This window comes from Suricata suricatta, chromosome 1 (assembly GCF_006229205.1).
Source record: "Suricata suricatta isolate VVHF042 chromosome 1, meerkat_22Aug2017_6uvM2_HiC, whole genome shotgun sequence".
Lineage (NCBI taxonomy): Eukaryota > Metazoa > Chordata > Mammalia > Carnivora > Herpestidae > Suricata > Suricata suricatta.
The window spans coordinates 192,968,996-192,992,111 of NC_043700.1; the positions used below are offsets into that span (position 1 = coordinate 192,968,996).

The window sequence follows — 23,116 nt, forward strand, 5'->3', positions numbered from 1 at the left end:
CTCTAGTGTGTCCCGAGGCCCACAAGTCTGGCCTTGTCCCTTGTCTGGCCTCCTTTGCCCCCTGCCCCTCCTTGCACCCCATGAGCACCTTGCCCTTCACAGGTTTCCGTCCAGGCTCTTCCTGATCTGGAGACTCTTCTGGATTTTGCACAGTGGCTTCTGGTTATTATCTTAAGTATTGCTTTCAGAGACCCCCAGCGCAACAATATCTTCACCCAGATTCTCTTCCGCCCCTAAAGTTATCTTAGTTACTGGTTTGCTTATCACTGTAGGATGTATGCTGCACAGGTCACAGCCCTGCATTGACTTGTTCACGTCTCCAGAGCCAAAGCGGCCAGAAGCAACCCCTGGTGGGGCTGTACCGTATGTCTGTTGTCTGTTCACGGAGATCTGGCAAGCAGGGGTGGGACCCACCACCCTACAGGAGAGGCCCCGGCGTGGACTTCACTCCTGAGGGCAGATGGGGGCACCGCGCCCTCAAGTTGGAGCAGCAGCGGTACCTGGAAAAGCTGCGCACTTCCCCTTGTGCGGCGCCAAGCCGAGGGTCCCAGGGGGATCTGTTCTCTGTCCTGACGCCAGCTGGCAGTGCCGTCCTTCCCTCCGTGGCTCCTCAGCTCCTCCCGACTGCCAGCAGCGTGAGGACGAGGATGGAGACGGAGCTCTCTTCCGGGCTCCATGGGCTTCCCTCCAGACCGAATTAACGCTGTGACCTGGATGGCTTTTCACACAGACATGATCCATGTCAGTCATACTCTTAGCCTTACTCTCTTGTTTAACTGAGCAAGTCATACTACTCTGTGCACTTAAAAAAGACTAACTTTTATTAGGGAGCACATGTAGACAGTTCTGAATTCAAAATTAAGACAAATCTCTACTTTCCTTCACCCTTCCTGTTCCCCTCCTCATCAGGAGAGATGTGGACTTCAGGTAGAAAGTGTAGCCTGGAACAGTTCAAGTAAGGACACAACTGTGATCTGAGATATGTTTTTTTTTTAATGTCTTTATTTTATTTTGAGAGAGGAGACAGAGAATGAGCGGGGAGGGGTGGAGAGAGAGGGAGACACAGAATCTGAAGCAGGCTCCAGGCTCTGAGCTGTCAGCACAGCGCAGGGGTCAAACCCACGGACTTGAGGTCATGACCTGAGCAGAAGTCGGACGCTTAACCGACTGAGCCACCCAGACGCTCCAGATATGGTTTTATTAGACTTTCTATGTTATTTCACAATTTCACTGTGAAGGAAGGTACAGAGAAGTCTCATGTACCGCCTTCCTCCCATGCCCGTCGCCTCCCCCACTGTCAGTGCCTACACCAGCGGGACTGTTTGTTACACTCAACGAGCTTCCACCGACATGTCATCATCACCCCAAGTCCACGGTTGACCTCAGGGTCACCCTTGGTGATGTGCATCCTGTGACTTTGGACAAATGTGTAATGACAGGTGTGCACCATTGTGGTCTCGGCAGAATGGCTTCACTGACCTAAAAATCCCCTGTGCTCTGCCTGTTCCTTCCTCCCTTTCCTCCTTCCATCCCAGTGTCTTCACTGTCTTCATAGTTTTGCCTTTTCCAGAATGTCCCATAGATGATCACACAGATTGGCTCCTTGCCCTCAGTCATGTGCATCTACACTTCCTCCAGGTCTCTTCCTGGCTGGATGGCTCATTTCTTTTTGGAGTTGAATAATATTCCACAGTCTGGATGGGCCACAGTTTATTACCCATTCATGTACTGAAGGACATCTTGGTGGCTTTTACATTTTGACAGTGAGGAATAAAGCTGCTATAAACGTCTCTGTGTCATAGGTTTTTGTGTAGTTGTAAGTTTTCAGCTCCTTTGGCGTAACAGTAAGCATGATCACTGGATCATATGGTGAGAGTATACTGTTTTGTAAGAATCTGCAAAACTATCTTCCAAAGCGGCTGCACCATTTTGCATCCCCACTGCCATGAACAGGAGTTCCTGTTGTTCCACATCCTTGCCAGCGTGTGGTGTGGTCAGTGCTCAGGAGTCTGTCCATTCTAACAGGTGTTAGAGCTGGTTGGAGAAGGGGAGTCTAATTAAGAGGCTGTCACTGTCATGTGGGGACTGAAGTCTCAGTGGTCTAAGTGACATCTGTGAAAATGGAGCAAAGCAGATGAATTTTCAGAGCATTTTTAGGGCAGAAAGGAACTCTGTGATGTGCATTCACGTGAGCGTCAACAGAAGACTGTGGGGTAGCTCCTGGTTTTCTTAGTTGTGCCCCTGGGCAGATAGAGATGGCCACGGCTCAGAGAACAAGGAGAGAGGAACGTCTTACGGGGGGGGTGGGCAGCATTCACCCTCCGATGTGCTCACAAGACACTGACACAGAGATGTCACGTGAGCAGTCGGGTTGGTGAAGCCTCGTGCTGGAGGTGCATACTTGGGCGTGCTCAGCTGATTTTTATTGAAGTTGCCCTGGGATGGTGGTCGCCTGCCCTGGCCGGAGCTTCGGAAAAGCCCTCATGCCCTGCTGGATGACTGACCCACAGAATCATGTCTGGGGGCTGGACAGCCCAGACACAGGCATGTCTTTGAAGCCCCTGGCTGATTCTCATGAGCCGGCCGACACTGATAACCGCAGAACCGAACACTGAGAACTGATGTTTAGAGGTCAGGACGGAGGAGATGCCCCCAGCATGCTACGGAGCGGCCACGGAGAGAAGGGGGCCGAGAAGAATGTGCTGTCAGGAGCCAGTGCAGTGGCTGTGGGATAAAGCTCACAGGGTGGCGGTGCTGTGCCACCGCCTCTGATCTCCAACCAGAGCTGATAGTGCCTTGTCCAGAGCTTTAGGAGATCAAATACTTAATTCTTTTCAAGTGTTCTCAGACGGCTCAAGTAGAGATATACAGGGAGACTGTGGTTAGAAAGTTATTTTGTGGGTAAGGTATCAGGATAAGGAGAGTTGGTTAATCTTAAGCAATTTTCTTGGCTAAGTGTTTTCATTATACTTTTATCTCCCAAGGGATAGCTTTTCTAAGAAAATGGCAATTCTGGGTTATACTGAGGTAGGGTGCCTCCCTCTGGGCAGTGCCTACTCCCACAGTCCCAGTGCTGGCCCTCCAGTTTCTTTTTTTTTTTTTTTTTGGCCCTCCGGTTTCTGATTCTGTGGCTAGCCAAGACTTTTGTGTCCTTAGTCTGTGTTCAAACAGACAGTGATACAACTCTGTGCCTTACACTGTTGTGTTAGACTTATATTGTCAGTTCCCTACCCCAACCTGATTTATAGAATTAGAACAACCTTAACTAAAACCCTGCCAGGTTTTTTTTGTAGAAACTGGAAAGCTGATTCCCAAATTTACATGGAAATGCAAAAAAAACTAAGAGTCAGTGGGATCTTGGGAAACACTACTGAAGGACTTGGTTTGTTGGACCTCAAGACTAATCCTAAGTTGGGACACCTGGGTGGGTCAGTCAGTTAAGCATCCAACTTCATCTCAGGTCATGATCTGACAGTTCATGAGTCTGAGCCCTGCAATGGGTTCTGTGCTGACAGCTTGCAGCCTGGAGCCTGCTTTGGATTCTGTGTCTCCCTCTCTCTCTGCCCCTTCCCTGCTCACACTCTCTCTCTCTCTCTCAATCTCTCTCTCTCTCTTTCAAAAATAATTTTTCATTATTAAAAAAAAGAAGAAGGATTAATCCTAAATCAATAGGGATTACCAGGAACTGAGGACAGTGTAGTATCAATTCAAGCATAAACAAATAGACCAGTGGACCCAGGACGGGGAGACCACACGTGGGTATGGAACACATGATGTCTGAGAGGGTGGCTCTGCAAATCAGTGAGTAAGGCAGCTCGTTACATCACACAGAACTAAATCCCGAGCGAATTGTATATATAAATATAAAAAGCAAAACAATCAAGACTATAGAAGATTCTATAAGGGAATATCCTCAGACCTTGAGGTGGTAAACGTTCTTAAACAGGACACAAAATGTACCAGCCGTAAAGGAAAAGATTGATAAATTGGACAACAGTAAAATTAAGAATCTGTTTATGAAGAGATGCCATTAAACAAGTAAAAAAAGCAAGACACAGAGGAGTAGAAGATATTTCCAATAAATATAACCAGCTAAAGAAAACCCTATCCAGAATAACAAATTCCTACAAATCAAAAAAGAAAAAAGAAGACACACAAATCAACTTTTTAAATAAGGAAAAGACATGAACAGGGGCTTAATGAAAGAAGATACATAACTAGTCAATAAATGTGTGAATACTATCCAGCTTTATTAGTCACCGGGAAATACACATTAAGACTACCGTTTGATATCACTTCACATTTACCAGAATGCCTAAAATTAAGCCTGGGGCAGCATGTGTTGGCAAAGATGTGAAGCAGGTGGAACGTTCACATGTTGCTGATGAGGTAAAAACCGGTGCCTTGACTTTGGAAGATGGGCTGGTGTTACCGCGGCTACAGTCGGCCGCGCGATTCCCTTCCTCTGTGTGTATATTCAACACGGCTGTAGACGTATGGTAACCAAGACCCGTGGCCAGAGTGGTCGCAGCAGCTCCGTTCATCACAGCCCGTAAGCAACCCGCGAATGTCCCTCAAGGATAAAATGGAATTGTCCTCCACTGCAACAGCTGAATACAGGAGTACAAGTAGATGAAATGCTGCTTTATACATATAGATGAACGTAAACCATAATGTTGAGGCCTTGATGGCGGAGGTCAGGGTGCTGGTTACCTGTGGGGGAGGGGCGGGGGCCTGGGCAAATCTTGAGTTTCATCTGGGTCGCAGCACTCAATTGTGTTCACTTAATGAGACTGAACAAACCATGTTCTTATGATCTTGTATTGTCCTGGGTATAATATTTTGACCTTTTAAAATTAGTTTTAAAATCCATAATCCTATTCTGGTGTTACCTCCCTGACATTATTATGCCCAGATAACTGTGATGGAAATGTTGCGTGCTCCTAAACTATTGAGTTACACATTTGTAGGCATTTTCTTAGTTTACTCTCCTACGTGGTATTTTACATACCCTGGATTTAGACTTTGTGAGTGTAAATCTCAGGAGGAATCTTATTTCCTAGCTTGTGTGAAGTGCCATCAGCTCCATTATGGACAACAATGACTTTGTAAGGGATTTAGATTAACACATTTGATAAAACAGTTTATTATGAATCTTCATTTTAGAAAATACAGTCAATGCAGACCATTTATTATTAGGACTTTCTCCAGCTGAAAATGTGTTCAAAATGTTAAAATTAAATGATGGAATTACATTGGTGATATTTCTTCTCATGTTTCAGTTAAATGCCCTGCAAGACCTTCATCCATTACCCAAGATAATTTTGGAGTATAGACGGGTAAGTCACCTTTGTGTTGCTTACCCATGTTGAGTTGTGTCGAGTTGCTGATGCAGCGGACAGAGGGCCCCGTGTCTGATGAGAGAAACGCGGTCACGAGAGTGGCCCTGGCGGAGCTCTGCCGGGGAGGGGGCCATGCAGCCGTGTGCCAGCCCCTGGCCAGAGGCTGGCAGGGGGCCGTGCGGATGGGAAGAAGACGCGTCCTGTCCCCGGGGGGTTGCGGCGGACGGCACTCAGCCAGCATGGCGTGCAGGAGGCTCTCCAGGGCCACCTTGTGCGCTGACCCAGCCTCTTCCTCGCCAGCCACCGCTGTGCCCCTGCCCTGTGTTCTCTGACTCGCGTGACCTGTGTCTGTCATTTTCTGAGCCTGTGGCCTGCTGCTGTCCTGGGGGGTGGCAGCTTAGAGGGCTTGGTCACGGCATCAAATGACCTTTTCTCCTCTAAGGGACAGAACTATTGAAAGAGAACTAAGGGCGCCGTAGGGACTTGGGAGGGTGAGTACTCAGAATGCCCCACTTATGTCTGCGACATTTCTGTGAAGCAACTGATTCCGGAAAAGGGGTAGGGTACCGTCTTTCTTTGCGGGCCATCGTTCTGGAATTCTGACACCAGCCCAGGTTGCCGTCGTGCCTCCTGGAGTCACCGGCGGGGACACACGAGCAGCACACGCCCAGCACCCTGGGAAACCCTGCTCTGATGCTCCGTCCTATTCAGGCAGTACAGCGGGAACATGATGACCTTTGTCTTCTGTGACCCAGGTTCACAAGACCAAGTCAGCCTTCGTGGACGGATTACTAGCTTGCGTGAAAAAGGTGACTGGCGCGAAAAGTGACGCTGTGACTAGGAGCACGGTCCCCACGTGGGCTCAGACACCCGTAGGCGCTCTTGAAATTTTAGTTAGCAATAAATAACCAAACATTCTTGAACTGTGGGCCATGATCTTATCAATCAGGTCTCTTTCTAGCCCGAGCTGACGTGCCTTTGGGTCGTGAGCTACCTTTACGTGGAAGCCCAAAGGCAGACGCGCACGCTCCCACCAGACACCGCACCTCTCCCCCGCGCGCACTTCGGTTCTCGCTCACCCGGGAGGGCCCTGCGGGCAGAGCTGCTCCGTGACGGTCGGAGGCTACTCAGCAAGTGTCAGCCCCCGTCTGGGCTGCACAGCCCACCTTGATCCATGCTGAGTCCCCGTGGTGCACGGCCCTCCTCTCCCCCTGCACAGGGTTTTCAGGGACAGAGACCCACATGTCCTGTCGCAGTTTCTGCAAGGGTTAGGGGGAACCTCCTGTTTGTGAGCAGTGTGCTGACATCCAGGCACCGTTCCAGGTTGGAGGTTTGGGGCCAGTGGCCTGTGGACTTGTGGAGGAGAGTAGTGAGTGCTGTGTGCTGTAGGCAGACAGACTGAAGGGTCACGTGGTATTGTCAGACCTGAAACGGATTCTTCTTAACTGATAAAGGGCTCCATTTCCTGTACGTGGAACCAGACTGGAACCGTGACCGGAAGACTTTCAGCGAAGCATCCGGTAAGTTAGCTGTCCTTCTTAGATGCCAGTCTCTGTGCCTCGGAGCTGAGTTTGTGCCTATACATGTGTTTGCCTCTGCACTTTCCCTTTGTAAGAGGGGATCCTGCGTTGATAGATGTGTTTTACTCTCTTTATTCAGTCAGCTGATACTTGCTTAGCACGTACTATGTTTTGGGAACACATGGTCCCCACTGTCATGAAGCGTTGAGGCAGTGAGGAGTCCTTTCCATCCAGAGAGTCACGTGTGCCGGTGCTGAGGGCAAGAGGGACAGCTCGCTCCCACCCCCTGCCTTGTTCTCAGATTCACACCCAAGGTGGCTTCTCACGACCAGAAGTACTCATGTTGAAAGGTCTGATGCTCCGAAGGCCTCCTCCATTTCTTTGTTGTTGTTCAAGACTGTCTCTGATGAAAAAAGCTATAAATACCTTTGAATTTATGATAGAGCTTTAATAACACTGAAAGCAATTAGCTTTTTAAATGGGTTTATATTTTTTAATTAAAGATGACTTATTACTAATTTTTCATTGCAGAAGAGTTCCTCAAGTACAGAAATGTTAAAAAAAAAAAAACAGACTAATAAAAGTGACCGGTTACTCCCCCGTACAGAATGAACGGCGGTTAACGCTTTGGGGTCTATCCTTACTGACTTTTGCTAAGTGCACATGTTTATAAAACACTGCTCTTTTATACTTTTTAATTTTATGTGTGATGTCTTGATATCATACACTAACACTGACCTGAATCTATATTTAGATTTAAACATTTGAATTATTTAGATACATGAATTAACTACATTAATTATTTAAACGTGCATTATAAAATATATATACATATGAAAGTATGTTCATGATAAAGGAATTCAAATAGTGTGGACGTTTCAGTCTTCCCTTTCCGTCTGCGACAAGTCTGGCTGCCCCTAGGTACCTGGCGCTGGACTTCACGGGCGTGCGCGTGCGCACACACAGAGCTCCCGGCGGGTGGCCGTGCGGGTGGCTGTGCGGGTGGCAGCGCGGGGGCAGGCGGGCTCACACCCACCCGAGCTGTGGCTCCGCCCAGGGCCCGCCGCGCTCTGGGCTTCGCGCCCACCTAGGAAGGTCTCTCTTCGCACACCCCCTGTGGAGAGCCGAGAGCTCTGTGGCCTCGCCCCGCTGACGCCGGGGTCTCCTCTGCGAGCAGGTGCCCGCTGCACCCCTGCTCTTAGCCGCCGCCGCCGCTGATCCAGGACTGACAGGAATTGAACTGGGAAGGCGCGCTGCTTCCGCGGTCCTTGGCTTTCGCCCACTTGGAAGTTCCGGTTTTCTGTTCCGTTTGCAGATTAATCTCTTCCGGTGCTCCATTCTCTTCCAGAAATTTCCAGTGTCTCCGGTTTGTGGGCAGCACTCCACCTACGTTTTCAGTGACGTTCTAGTTTTCTTTCTTTGTTTTCTGGTATTTCAACTGAATTTTGGGGAGGAGAAGGTATCAGCATAATGTGTGCATTCGGCCACTGCCTTTAACTGGGACCCAGGTCGTCACCGGAGCGGCCGCCCGGTGCTCCTTGCCGGCCGTCCCTGGCGCTGCCTCCGAGTGTTTTCCGCTGTGGTTACTTCCTGCAGAGATGCCCTCAGCGCACCTGCATCAGTGTTTTGGGTACATTTTTCTGATGACTTCCGTAGCGTACGTTCCTAGAGATGGAATTCCTGAGGCCAAGTATACGCTCATTTTTAGGGCTCTCCGTTGATAAGTTGTCCTCTGGAAAAAGTTGTTTTACGTTCCAGTCAGACAAGAGGTGAGATGTTTGGTCTCCGGCGTCCTTGCCAGCGCAAGGAGCTTCCGTTCCGGGCACTACTTCCTGACTTGGTTTTTGAATGCCTAGTCCTTTAACATATAAGTGAGGCCTGATGACATAAGCGATTGTTCTTCTCTGAATGGTCTGTTCATACCCACCATTTGCCCATGTGTCTTGAGGCTGTATGTTTTCCTAGAGGTATAGAGATTTTCTTTATGGAGTAAAAACCAAACCTTTATAAAATGCTGAATTATTTTTCTCCATTTTCTTTTGCCCTTTAATTTTTTAAATATATATTGTTTGCTATACCGAAAATGGCTTTTTAGTGTGCAAACAATATTTGATAATTCTAAAGGATTCAAACAAATGAAAATACAAATAATGAAGTAAACGTCACCCAAAGCCCCCAGCTCCGCCGGCCGCCGTCAGCGTTTGGTGGCTCTCTCTTCCCGCGCAGGCCCGCAGTCTGCACTGCGCGGTCGCCTCGGTTGCCGGTTTTGTCGGAGACACTCCCTCCCGCGCCCGCGCTCAGCACCTCCTCCGTGCTCCGGGCCGGGGCAGCCTGTGCTAGCAGCCTAGCTGATGCACACCCATGTTTCCCTCTAGACTTCTAGTGCAACCTCATGAGACGCATGTGTAACTACACGCATACGTGCAGAAGCGCCCAGTGACTGTGGCATTACCTGTTGTACAGGCTTAGGATTTCCTTGTTTCTGCCTCTTGGTTTTCTCTCAGCTGTAGCTGGTGGAAACCCTGCAGATCCTCTGACAAAGTCCTGTTTCACTGGTTAGTGTGTGTCCTGCCACTGCTGTGCTGGTGGACATGCGCCTCGTGTGCGGTTCTTGCCTTCTAGAAGTGAGGCTGTGGTGAGCAGCGGGCACACGTCCTGGCACTTGTACTTTTGTGGGTATGGATCACCAGGTATGGGATTACTGGGTCGAAGGATATTACGTTTTTACTCTTTTCAATGTTTACCTATTTATTCTGAGAGAGAAGCAGAGAGGGGGAGAGAGAGGGAGACAGAGAATCCCAAGCAGGCTCTGCCTTGTCAGTGCAGACCCTGACACGGGGCTCAATCCCATGACCATGAGATCGTGACCTGAACTGGAATTGAGAGTCAGATGCTTAACCAACTGAGCCACCCGGCGCCGTTTTTACTTTTAAGAGCTATCACGAGCTTGCCTTTCAGAGTCTGTCAGCCCCGGACACTGCCATGAGCAGTGGCTGGCCGTGCTTTCTCCACTATCTGGGGTGACTTTTCCCTACCAAAGAGTCCTCGTAGAAGGGCTTTCCTCAGCTGCACGGTTGTTTAGAGACTCGCCTCTATTTTCTTAGGGAACCTCTGTGCTTTTCTTCTTTCCACATATGGATCTGAGCCCAGCTGCATATTATTTAACCAGATACCACGTGAGCTACATGATGGCACCACAAAATGGCGAGAGCTTGAATTACGTTCTTTGGTTTAAAGTGCACAGAGTACACTTTATATGTTTTAAAAGTCAGTTTTGGGTGCCTGGCTGGCTCCGTCGGTGGAACTCAGGGATGTGACTCTTGATCTCAGGGATGTGACTTCGAGCCCCACATTGAGTGTAGAGATTATATAAAAATAAAATCTTGAAAAAAAGTAAGAGTAGTAAAATCAGACTGTAACTATTTTTCACCACTCATAGAGAGCTAGTTTCTCACTCACACACACCCTCCTGTGAGAGAGTCATTGTTACCAACTGACCATGAAATGCCTCACCACCTATTTTGTGTTCTGCTTCATGTTATTTCAGATAATAGGAAAATGTAAAATGTTTTTGTCTTTCTCATGTCTTGACATTTCAATGAAATATTAACAGGTTATGGTTCATTTAAGAGCTGTTTGAGAGCAGTTGATTGAATTGATTACCTTACGTCTCAATAATACCTATGATAAATGTGTTACAACATTTTTGTAATAACTGCGCTGAAGTCCCTGTCAGGTAATGCCAACATCTGCATCATCTTGTTATCGGTGTGTTTTGATGGCCTTTTCATGCGTGATTTCAGATTTTCCTGCTTCTTCATGTCCAGTAATTTTGGATTGTATATCAGAAATTTTGAAGGCTGTCTGATGAGTCTCAGTCTTGTTTAGAAATCCCTTTGCAAGGGTCATATTTTTGTTTAGTAGGCATTCGCCCTGGGCACATTCAGGTTGAAAGTTGTGACCTGCTTTCTGTGAGCTGTGATTTCAGCATATGTTCAGTTTCCAAGACCTTTGCAGTGCTGTTCACATAGTCCCAATGGTGGCCATCCAGGGGTCAGTGTGGGGATCGGGGCCTGGTTTGTGCTGGCCCAGTTCTCAGAGTCTTGGGTATACTGGTGAGGATGACATCTACACGTGTGCACCGTGAGACTGAGCCCAGGGGTTTAGAAGTCATGCTATGGTCTCCTTTTCCCAAGCTCCTCCTTCTCCGCGGTCTCCCTAGTTAATTTCTGGTTCTTTGACACTCTCATCAGCCAACATTGGAGGCTTTTATAATCTTCTGCTGCTCACTTCATGCCACTGGCCCTGTGTCTGGGACCAAGAGGAAGAACTGATGAATTTACTGCCTGTTGGGTAGGGCTTCAGATTCTGATTGTTTCTCCAGTCCAGCCACAGCTATTAATGTATCACGTCTTCAAATTGCTGCCCTGTGCATCCTGTCCAAGTTCTACAACTATACTCAGTAGCAGAGTGCTTACAGGACCTTGCCAGAAGTAGAACTCCATCTTTTAGCAGCTTTCCTGAGGTATAATTGGCATACTACAGATTTCACATATTACAAACAATTTGATAATCTTTGATGTATGTTTATGACCATGAAAGCACCATCACGATCAACATCCGATGACCATTTCCATGACCCCTAAAAGTACCCTCGTGTCCCTTTGTGATTTCTCCTCCTTCTACCCCGACCTTCACCCATGTCCTCAGGCAACTACTGGCTTGCTTTTGGTTACTATAGATTAGTTCGAGTTTTCTGGACATTTAGATAAATGGAATCACATGGTCTGCTGGTTTCTTTCACTCTGCATTATTTTGAGATCAGCCATGTTGTTCTGTATTTCAGTAGCTCATTCCTTTACATTGCTGAGTAGTATTTCATTGAATCTGTGCACCAGTTAGTTTGTACATTCACCTATTGGTGAATATTTGAGTTGTTTCCAGTTTTAAGACTTACCTAGTTTGGGTTATTACTGTGCGCGCTCATGTATAGTCCTGTGTGCCCATATAGTTTCTTTTCTCTTGGAGGAGTGGAGCAGCTCTGCCGTATGGCAGGTGTCTGTTTTACTTTGTAAGAAATTGCCTACCAGAATATTTCCCAAAGTGGTCTCACCATTTCCCATTCCCACCAGCCATGTGAGAGTTCTGTTTCCTTCATGTCCCTCCCGGCACTTGGCATCCTCAGTCTGCTTGATTTAGCCATTCTTAAATGGTGGTGTGTCATTGTGTTTTTAACCGCCTGGCCCTAACACTGGGTGTTAACCAGCATGCCATGTGCTTATTTGGCATTTCTTGTTCCAGAAGCATCTGGTCAAAGCTTCTGCATGTCTTTTGGAGATTGTATCATTGAGTTTTGAAGGTCCTTTATATATTCTAGATATGAGGCCTTTCTCAGATACGTACTTTGCAAATTGTTTTCAGTCTGTGCTTTATCTTTTCAGTCTTTGGACAGTCTTTTGAAGAGCAGTTTTACATTTTAACAAATTCTGATTTTTCCGTGTATTCTTGTATGGATCATGAGTTCAGTGTTGCATCTCAGAAATCTTTGTCTAAATCAAGATCACCATGATTTTATCCTGTTTGCTTCTAGAAGTTTTAGTTTCTGGTTTTGCATTTAGATCTATGACTCATTTTGAATCAACTTTACATTTCTTATAGTTGGGTCAGCCATTGATGAACCCTTTCAGTGTTGGTAGGTCTGAAAATGCCTTTATTTCACCCTTGTTTTTGAAACTGTGGGGGGGGTATAAGGTTCACAGTTGAAAATTGTTTCAGTGTTTTGAAGATGTTCCTTTACTCTCTTCTCACATTGTTTCTGATAAGAAATGTTTATCATCATTGTCTTTGTTTCTCTACACATAATGTATCTTGTTTTGTGGTTGTTTTTAGCTTTTTCTCTTAATCACTAGTTTTGAGAAATTTAATTATGGTGTACCTTGGTGTAATTGTTTCATGTTTCTCTGGGATTCACTCGAATTTGTTGGATCTGTGGATTTATAGTGTATTTATTTTTGAGAGAGGGAGACAGAGTGTGAGCTGGGGAGGGGCACGGAGTCCAAAGCAGGCTCCAGGTTCTGAGCTGGCAGCACAGAGCCCAATGCAGGGTTCAAACTCACAAACTGAGATTATGACCTGAGTGGAAGTTGAACGCTTAGCCAACTGAGCCACCCAGGAGCCCCTATTGCATTTTTAAAAATCAAATTGGAATATCATTGGTATTATGTACTCACATACTTTTTATGTTCCTTCTCGTCTTTTTTGGAAACTCCACATGTAATTATATCTCTTAGATCACTTGAATTTGCCCCATAGCTCACTGAACCTCAATTTTCTTCTTTTCTTTGGATTTTTTTCCTGTTTAAATTTGGGTAGTTTCTTTTACTATGTCCTGTAATTCAGTAATCTTTTCTTTTGTCATGCCAAATACATTGTCAATCTCAGTGAGTATATTTTTCATATTAAACATTATAGTTTTCATTTCCAGAAATTTGGTTTGGGTATTTTTATGCCATCCATATCTCTACTTGATTTTTTCAATATATTGGATATATTTATAGTAATTTTTAATGTCCTTATCTGTAATTTCAACATCTGTGTCCATCAAATGGTAGTTTCAGTAGATGATTATTCTCATTATGAGTTCATTTTTTCTGCTCTTTTGTACACCTGCTAATCTTTACTTGGATTTGCGTGTTGGGTGATGGACTGTTTTGCATTCTTGTAAATATTCCTGAGCTTTGTGGTGGACAAGTTAAGCTACCCAGAAAAAGTTTGATCCTTTCTGGTCTTGCTTTTATGTTTTATTTGACGTCCAGCAGCTAATTATTACCCACTCCCGAGGAAGAACATCCCTGAGTATCCTACCTATTTTCTCATGAATTCTGAGTTTTCTGAGAAAGGCTGGCCAAGGCAGGAGCTGTTCCTGGCCCTGAGTGTCGTGTGCTGTTTTCTACTCCCTCTGGATGGCGTTTCCTAGCCTTTGGTATTTCCTCATGTGTACACAGCGATCAGTTCTCTGCAGAATATTCTGCTCTCTCCCGGGCTTAAGAAAGGCCTGACTTCATGCATTATGTTTCTCAGCTTCCTTGGTAGGTGGGAGCACTTTCTTTACCACTGTGTGCGTCCTGGGTGGAAGTACAAGCCCTAACTGTCATCCACCTTGGACCCTCATTCTTGTGCTCCCTTGGCACCGAGCAGATCACTCATCAGGACCTGCTTTACTGGAGCCTCAGTCTCGTGTTCTCCTGGGCAGTCCTGCACTTGTCACGATGCTCGTTCACGGTGTGTTAACTGCCTGGTTCTTCTGGTCATGCCTTAGATGGTAGGTTCCATGGCAACAGGGACTTCTTCACCTCTTCCGTTGACATCCCCCCACCTGGCTCTGTACCTGGAACGTGCTAGGTACCAAGTAGTTACTGAGTAAAACACGGGGTGTGTGATCCACTTTTGAGTTGAGCTATCTTCTGGTGTCTGAAGTCACGTGTGTTGGGATCATCATCAGGATTGCCACGTGCTAACAGGGTAGGCCCGGCCTCCTCCCCGCGCTGCACTGCTGTGCTCTCCGCCCTGGCCATGGGTCGGTCATGAGGCATTTTGCCTTAATTCTCATCTTCCTTTGACTCCGTTGCTTTAGAGTTTTGTGTGTCTCTCTTGGACCTGTCGTATTTTTTCACAAAGGCCTTCTTCTGGGGAGGTGCCGAGGACCTTTGTTCTGACTGCACTTGCCAGGAGCCACATTCTTACCGTTTCTTCATCTCCTCATGCGTCCTTATCAGTCGTGGCTTCAGACATCCCTTCTAACGTTTCTGCGCCGACAAGGCCTGTTTTTGTCAGTGTCCTCCTTTCACTGATTGTGTACTGGTTCAGAATTTATCAGCGTTTTGTAATTCGAACTATCTGACCTTATATGTTGTGTTTTTGTGAATTCTTCTGTATCCTGAGTCTTCCAATTTAGCTGTTAAAAGTTATTTAAATGTATGATTTTAAAATGTATTGTTTGGTAATGTTAGAACCCAAGTATTATTTAGCTCTGGTTCCTTTGTCAGTCTTTCCCCCTTAGTTTCTTTATTTTTCTCAGTCTATGTCCAGTACTGTGTTCACATGCTTGTACTGGCTTTTTTGGTATCGAACCAAGTTGGAGACAGATTAAGCTTTTGCCGGGTCGCAGTTGATGCTGTGGTGGAATCCGTGGCTCCGTGACTCTTGTTCTCCCTTGCCCTCGGCTACTTTTACCTTCCTGCCCCTCGGTCCCTAAACACATCTTCCTGACCTGAGCCGAAGCCAGATGCTCAACCGACTGAGCCCCCCGGTGCCCCTCCTTGCGTCTCTCTTAAGCCCAAGCCATCCTTATTAAACTAGTCACAGTGGCCACAAGATGGCCTCTGCTGGCTGGCTTAAAGGTGGGGGACCTTAGTGAAAATCTGAGTGTCATTTTCTATGGAAAAAGAAAAGAGAGTACTCGTGGCCCAAATAGCCAGTATTTCTACAAGTGACAACATCATAGTTTTATTTTCTAGGTATCAGCACAAATAAGAATTACAGATTTTAAACCTACTACATGAGATAAGTTTATTTTAACCAATGTCCCTTTGCATGAACTAACAAAAAGGTAAAGCCTATTTATTACTTACCTTTTTGTTCCAACAGGAGATGTTCTGTTCTGTCTTCTAGTACACCGGCCATTCTAAGGTTGTTACTCAAGAAAGAATCTTAGGAAATCTGTCTTCAGGCTCAGACTGTGCCACCCAGGGAAAAGTCTTGCATTCCCAGGGCACCTGGGGGGCTCAGTCGGTTAAGTGTCTGACTTGGCTCAGGTCATGGTCTCCTGGTTCATGAATTTGACGCCCGCGTCGGGCTCTGTGCTGACAGCTCGGAGCCTGGAGCCTGCTTCAGACTCTGTGTCTCCCTCTCTCTCTGCCCCTCCCCCACTCATGCTCTGTCTCTCTCTCTCTCAAAATAAACATTAAAAAAAGTATTGCTTTCCCAACACGATATTCAAGCCCTATTTCATCCTTACCTATATAAATATTAAAGTAGCTAATCTGGAATAATTTTATTCAAGATCTTTACATTGTTGGCATGTGACACTTCTGCTCTTCTGATGACTCTCTCCCCACGTAACGTCATTTACCTACCAAAATATTTATTAGGAAGATTTTCATAAGTCATAATTATTGCTAACTCTGTACCACTTTTTGAAACCCCAATGAGATTTTTTTTTTATCTCTATAGTTTGTTGCTTTAGGAATTAAATATTTTCCCATTTCTATTTACGTAAAAGGAGCAGTCCCCTCATTCTCCATGGATCACTGCACGGTGGGAAACAGGACATTCTGGTGCTTCCTGCGCCTCCTTCATGTCGGGGCATCAGCGATTAGAGTGTACGAAGAGCAGGCGCGCCACGGCCCCGTACATGCCGCTGGTTTTACTTTTTTTTTTTTGAGAGAGAGAGATAGAGAGCAGGGGAGGGGCAGAGAGAGAGAGTCCCAACCAGGCATGGCACTCAGACCTACCAACCGTGAGATTATGACCTAAGCTGAAGTCAAGAGTCAGACACTTAACCGACTGAGCCACCCAGGTGACCCCCCCCTTTTTTTCTTTTTATTTAAGTTTCTGTTAGTTAATATGCAGTACAATATTGGTTTCAGAAATAGAATTTAGTGATTCATCACTTACATACAACACCCAGTGCCCTCCTTAGTACCTAGCACCCATCCAGCCCGACCCACCTTCCCTCCATCAGCCCTCAGTTTGTTCTCTGTCATTAAGAGTCTTTGAGGCACCTGAGTGGCTCAGTAAGTTGAGCATTCAACTCTTTATTTCAGCTCAGGTCATGATGCCAGGGTGGTGGGACTGAGCCCCGTGTCAGGCTCTCCATGATGAGCATGGAGCCGGCTTAAGATTCTTTATCTCTCCCTCTGCCCCTCCCCTGCCTGAATGGTCTCTCTCTTTTTCTCTAAAATAGAAAAAAAAAGAATCTCTTGTGGTCTGTTTCCCTCTCTCCTCTTTGTTTTTCCCCTTGCCTTATGGTCATCTGTTTTGTTTCTTAAATTCCATGAATGAGTGAAGTCATAGTATTTGTCTTTCTCTGATTAACCTACTTCACTTAGCATGATACACTCCAGCTCCATCCACATCACTGTAAATGGCAAGATTTCCTTCTTTTGATGGCTGAGTAATATTCCATTGTGTATATAAACCACGTCTTCTTTATCCATTCATCAGTTGATGGACATTTGGCCTCCCTCCATAGTTTGACTATTGTTGATAGCTCTGCTATAACCATCAGAATGCATGGGCCCCTTCGAATCTATATTTTTGTATCAGTTGGGTAAATATCTAATAGTGCAATTGTGATTATCAGATCTTAAGGTAGTTCTATTTTCAGTTTTTTGAGGAACTGTTTTTCAGAGTGGCTGCACCAGTTTGCATTCCCACCAGCAGTGCAAGAGGGTTCCCGCATCCTCATCAACACCTGTTGTTTCTTGTGTTATAATTTTAGCCGTTCTGACAGGTGTGAGGTGGTATCTCATCATGGTTTTGATTTGTGTCCCTGGTGATGAATGATGTTGAGCATCTTTTCATGTGTCTGTTAACCATCTGGATGTCTTCTCTGGAAAAGTGTCTATTCATGTCTTCTGTCTATTTCTTAACTGGTTTATTTGGGTTTTCAGGGTGTTGAGTTTGATGAGTTCTTTGTAGATTTTGGATACTATCCCTTTATCATATATGTCATTTGCAAATATCTTCTTCTATTCCTAGGCTGCCTTTTAGTTTTGTTGTTTCCTTCACTACGCAGAACAAACAACCCTAAAATTTGTATGGAACCACAAAACACCCAAAATAGTGAAAGCAATTCTGAAAAAGAAAAATAAACCTGAAGATATCATGATTCCAGATTTCAAGCTATATTGCAAAGCTAAATCATCAAGACAGTATGGTTCTGCCACAAAAAACAGAAACACAGATCAATGGAAGATAATATAAAACCCAGAAATGGACCCATAAACATATGGCCAACTAATGTTTGACAAAGCAGGAAAGAATATCCAAAGGAAAAAAGACAGTTTCTTCAGCAAATGGTGTTGGGAAAACTGGACAGTGACATGCAGAAGAATGAAACAGGGCCACTTTCTTACACCATACACAAAAATAAACTCAAAATGGGTGAAAGACCCAAATGTGAGCCAGGAAACCATCACAGTCCTAGAGGAGAACACGGGCAGCAACCTCTCTGACCTTGGCCAAGGCAGCGTCTTACTAGACACACTCGCCTCCCTGTCCACTCTCACCTAGCAGCTGGAGAGCCTTGCGGGCCAGCCACCCTCTCATGCTTACCTAGCCTCCGGGGCTCCTGGTGTTCTGACCCTGCCCCGCTCTCCAACCCCGTTTCCTCCCACTCCCCGTTAGTTCGTTCCTTCATCCATTGGTTCATTCATTCATTCATTTGTTCATTCATTCATTCAGCAGATGTTTATTCGGCACTTTGTGCTTAGCTGTTCAAGGTCCCTGTGCCAAATGCATCACAGCCCATGTGGAGTCTGGGGGCCAGAGGGCGTGAGCAGACCACAGACATACTAAATAAGTCCTGATACAAAAGATGGCAGCACCCTGTGGAGAACAGACAGCTGCAGGGGCAAGGATATAAAGTGCCGGGGAGGTCAGTGCTCGTGAGGGCAGACAAGGAGGCACTGGCGGACGGGCTGAGAAGCAAACAGAAGCCCTCAGGGGCCCCTGGGGCGGTGCGGACGCAGGAGAGGGGCGTCTCAGTGTGCCAAGGCCATCCGAGTCCCTCACAGCGCCCTCTGGTCCGCACAGGGCCGGGGCCCATGCTGCCCTCGGGGCTGCAGACCAGGCCAAGTGCTGGAGTGTGAGCCCAGCACTAACTGCTGTCTTGTCCATGTGGCCCTTACTCTGTTCTCTCTCGTTTTCCCTCATAATCTTAAGAAAAGAGGCTTCGGGAAGCCTCTGGTGCTGTTTGATGGAACCCCAGGGGCAGCTGCGCATGGGTTTGGGGGCAAACCCGAGCTCCAGTTCCAGCTCAGTTGCTAGCAGTATGACTCTAGTGCGTTTTTTTAATTTCTAGAAATTAAAATTTTCTCATTTTCCCATCCATGAAATGATAAAATAATGCCTTCTTTGCCAGGTTATTGTGAAAAATATTTTTTTTCCATTTCATTCTATTTCATTCATTCAACTAATATTGGCGATTGTCCCTCCTGTGCTAAGAAGGGTCAGAGGTGCTGAGGACACAGAGGTGACATCGCAGGCCCAGCCTTGCCCTCGGGAGGCTGTGCCCTGCTGGAGTGTCGTCTGCTCACTTGTTCCTGGCAGCCCATCAGAGACCTCCCCCGGGGCGCTTGGAGGTTGCTACTGCTGTCACCACAAAGTGATCAGGATGGAAGGAAGCCGGCGTGCCCTGGGGCCAGCTGTGACCCTGGTCGTGATGGTCACCACCATCGGGCTTCATTCCAGAGGTTCTGAGGACACACCAGCAGAGACAGGTCTGCCGTCACTGTTACCGTATTTCTGTTACCTCCTTGGTGTTGCCTCTGCCGTTCGGAAACTTAGGTCAAACAGAACATCACTGATGCTGCTGATCGGCAAGCCCGCACGGCACCCGCGAAGACGGGCCGCCGGGGAGCGGACCTCCGGGGTGCACTGCCTTCTCCCACAGCTGCAGCTGTTCCTCACCTGGCATTTTCACTTAAAATTACTGACATTTGAACAAATGCCAAATTGTAAACTTAAAATGTCACCTCTGCACCTTGCCTTTTGCTGCATGTGAAGTAAAGGCTGTTAACATTGAATTTTTCTACATCAATTCTCTTACTTTTTTAAGCACGCCAAAGTTTACCATAAAACAAATGCTAAGAGTGTGCCCAGTTTTTATTACTAGCACTTTTTCTCTGCAGCCACGAATGGGGCCCAGAGCAGTCAATGGAAGCTGAGAAAACAGAGCACAAGGTGTTTCCTGTGTGAGGCCTCAGTGTCTTGGAGAATCTGGCTGTGTCTATTCACACAGGGACTTGGAAGTGGTTTTCATACCACTTGTGATATGCACATTCAAGCAGAAAAAATTATAACCTAGAAGAGGAGAATGAAGTCCCAATTCGCTTTTACTTTCCATGGTTTGTGAGACTTAGAGCAGTCCTTCTGATGTATGGTCACGTTGCTATGTGCTCACTCTGCATTCTGCTCTGGAGTGCTCAAGAGGTTCAGAGGCCTGGTCCAGACTACCACATGTTAGGGACACCCAGTAAGTTCACATTTTCACTGCATGTTTCTTCAACACAGTACTGGAAGTCCTAGCTGCAGCAGTCAAAGAAGGAAAAGAAATAAGAGGCATCCAGATTGGCAAGGAAGAAGTAAAACTTTATTTGCAGGAAACATGATACTGCCTATAGAAAACCCTAAAGACTCCAACAAAATACTGCTAGAACTCATAATTGAATTCAGTGAAGTTGCAGGATACAAAACCAATATATAGAAATCCGTTGCATTTTATATACTGACAACCAAGTAGCAAAAAGAGAAATTTAAAAAACAATCTCATTTACATTTGAGGCCCAAAAATGAAATACCTAGGAATAAAACTTAACCAAGGAAGTAAAAGACTGTACTTCAAAAACTATGTAACATTGATAAAGACACAAATAAAGGGTGCCCGGGTGGCTCAGTCAGTTGAGTATCGACTTTGGCTCAGGTCATGATCTCATAGTTTGTGAGTTCGAGCCCCACATTGGGCTCTGTGCTGACGGCTTGGAGCCTGAAGCCTGCTTAAGATTCTGAGCCTCCCTCTCTCTCCTTGCCCCTCTCCTGCCCACACTCTATCTCTTTCTTTCAAAAATAAATATTAAAATAAAAAGACAAATAAATGGAAAGGTATACCATGTTCACGGATTCAAAGAATAATATAAAATACCCATAGTACCCAAAGCAGTCTACAGATTCAGTGTGATCCCTATCAAAATACCAATAGTATTTTCTACAGAACTAGAACAAATAATACCAGAATTGGTATGAAACCGCTCAAGTCCCAAATGGCTAAAGCAATCTTGAGAAACAAGAACAAAGCTGGAGGCATCACAATCCCAGATTTGGAGATATACTACAAAGCTGTAGTAATCAAGTCAGTATGGTACAGGCACAAAAATAGACACACAGACCAGTGGAACAGGATAGGGAGTCCAGAGATAAATCCATGTTTAAATGATCAATTAATCTGTGACAGAGAAGGCAAGAATACACAGTAGGGTAAAGAATCTCTTCAGTAAACTGTGCTGGGAACACTGGATAGCTACATGCAAAAGAATGAAACTGAATAACAAAAAAATAAACTCAAAATGGATTAAAGACCTAAACATGAGACCTGAAAGCATAAAAATCCTAGAAGAAAACTCAGGCAATAATCTCTTTGACATCCGCTGTCACAACATTTTTCTAGATATGTCTCCTGAGGCAAAGGAAACAAAAGCAAAAATAAACTATTAGGACAACACCAATATAAAAAACTTGCACAGTGAAGGAAATCATCAACAAAATGAAAAGGCAACCTAGTGAATGGGAGAAAATATTTGAAAATAATATATCCAGTAAAGGGATAATATCTAAAATGTAAGGAATTTATACAACTCAACACAGGAAAGCAAATAATCCAATAAAAAATAGACAGAGAACCTGAATAGACATTTTTCCGAAGAAGGTATACAGACAGGCAGCACCCACATGAGAAGATGCTCAACAACCATCGTCAAAAGGAAAATGCAAATCAGAACTACCATGACCTGTCATCTCACACCTGTCAGAATGGCTAAAATCAAAACGATAAGAAATAACAAGTGTTGATGAGGATGTGGAGAGAAAGGAACCCTCGTGTACTATTGGTAGGAATGTAAATTGGTGTAGCTGCTGTGGAAAACAGTATGGATATCCAAAGAATTAAAATTAGAAATACCATATGATCAGTAATTCTACTACCAGGTATTTACCCAAAGAAAACAAAAACACTAATTTGAAAGACACATGAAGCCCTGTGTTCATTTTGGCATTATTTACAGGAGCCAAGATATGGAAGCAGCCTAAGTGTTCACCGACTGATAAACGGATAAAGAAGATTTGGTGTATATACACAATGGAATATTACTCAGACATATAAAAAAGGCCTTCCCATTAGCAACAACATGGGTGGGCCTTGAGGGCATTAAGCTAAGTAAAATAAGTCAAATAAAGAAAGACAAATACCATATGATTTCACTTATATATGGAATCTAAAAAACAACAAACCCCTCACAAAAGAAAAAAACAGACTCTTAAATAGAGGGAACAACGTGGTGGTTGCCAGAGGGAAGCTGGGGGGCGGGGGGCGGGATGCATGAATAAATGAAGGTTGCTGAGGGTGCAACCTCCAGTTATAAAAAGTACGGCCCAGGGAATGTGGTCCTTGATGCCATAACAACTTTGTGCAGTGACAGGTCGTGACCACACCCATCGTGATGAGCACTGAGTAATGTACGGAGTTGTTGAATCAGTATATTGCACACTTAAAACTAATATAAAATTAAATGTTACACTTTTAAAAAAGTCTTTCTTCAGTGCGCAGTCAGCATGAGGGGACTAGCTGATGTTAAATAATAATGATTGACTCTAACAAATTAAGTGTGCCGGTGTTACTGCTTTCACACCACAGACACCCAGATACTGCCATTTCATGTCATCATGGGTGCTGACTCAGATTAATAGGGAGTTCAGCCCCACCTGACAACATGGTATCTGCAAGTGGTTTACCATTTCTTTCCTCTTCTTCCTCAAAAAGGCACAGTTCCTCCTATGTATTAAAATCTGGTTTTGAGGAGCCTCCACACTGTTTTCCAGAGCGGCTGCACCAGTTTACATTCCCACCAGCAGTGTAGGAGGGTGCCCATCTCTCCACACCCTCGCCAGCATCTATAGTCTCTTGCTTTGTTCATTTTAGCCACTCTGACTGGCGTGAGGTGGTATCTCGCGTGGTTTTGATTTGTGTTTCCCTGACGATGAGTGATGTTGAGCATTGTTTTATGTGCCTGTAGGCCATCTGGATGTCCTCTTTGGAGAAGTGTCTGTTCATGTCTTCTGCCCATTTCTTCACTGGGTTGAAAACAGTGTGGAGGTTCCTCAAAAAACTATCCATAGAACTCCCTTATGACCTAGCAATAGCATTGATGGGATTTACCCAAGAGATACAGAAATGCTGATGCATAGGAGCACATGTACCCC

The 23,116-nt window shown here is 45.5% G+C and overlaps 1 protein-coding gene across 1 annotated transcript in view; it reads left to right on the forward strand.

The window, feature by feature from the left end:
- The window catches only part of POLN (DNA polymerase nu), a 155,966-nt gene that overhangs the window by 62,336 nt on the left and 70,514 nt on the right, over positions 1 to 23,116 (forward strand). The window contains exons 15-17 of the mRNA XM_029952606.1: positions 5,283 to 5,339; positions 6,098 to 6,151; positions 6,797 to 6,862. Coding sequence (XP_029808466.1) covers positions 5,283 to 5,339; positions 6,098 to 6,151; positions 6,797 to 6,862 — 177 coding nt within the window. The remainder of the gene's footprint in view (positions 1 to 5,282; positions 5,340 to 6,097; positions 6,152 to 6,796; positions 6,863 to 23,116) is intronic.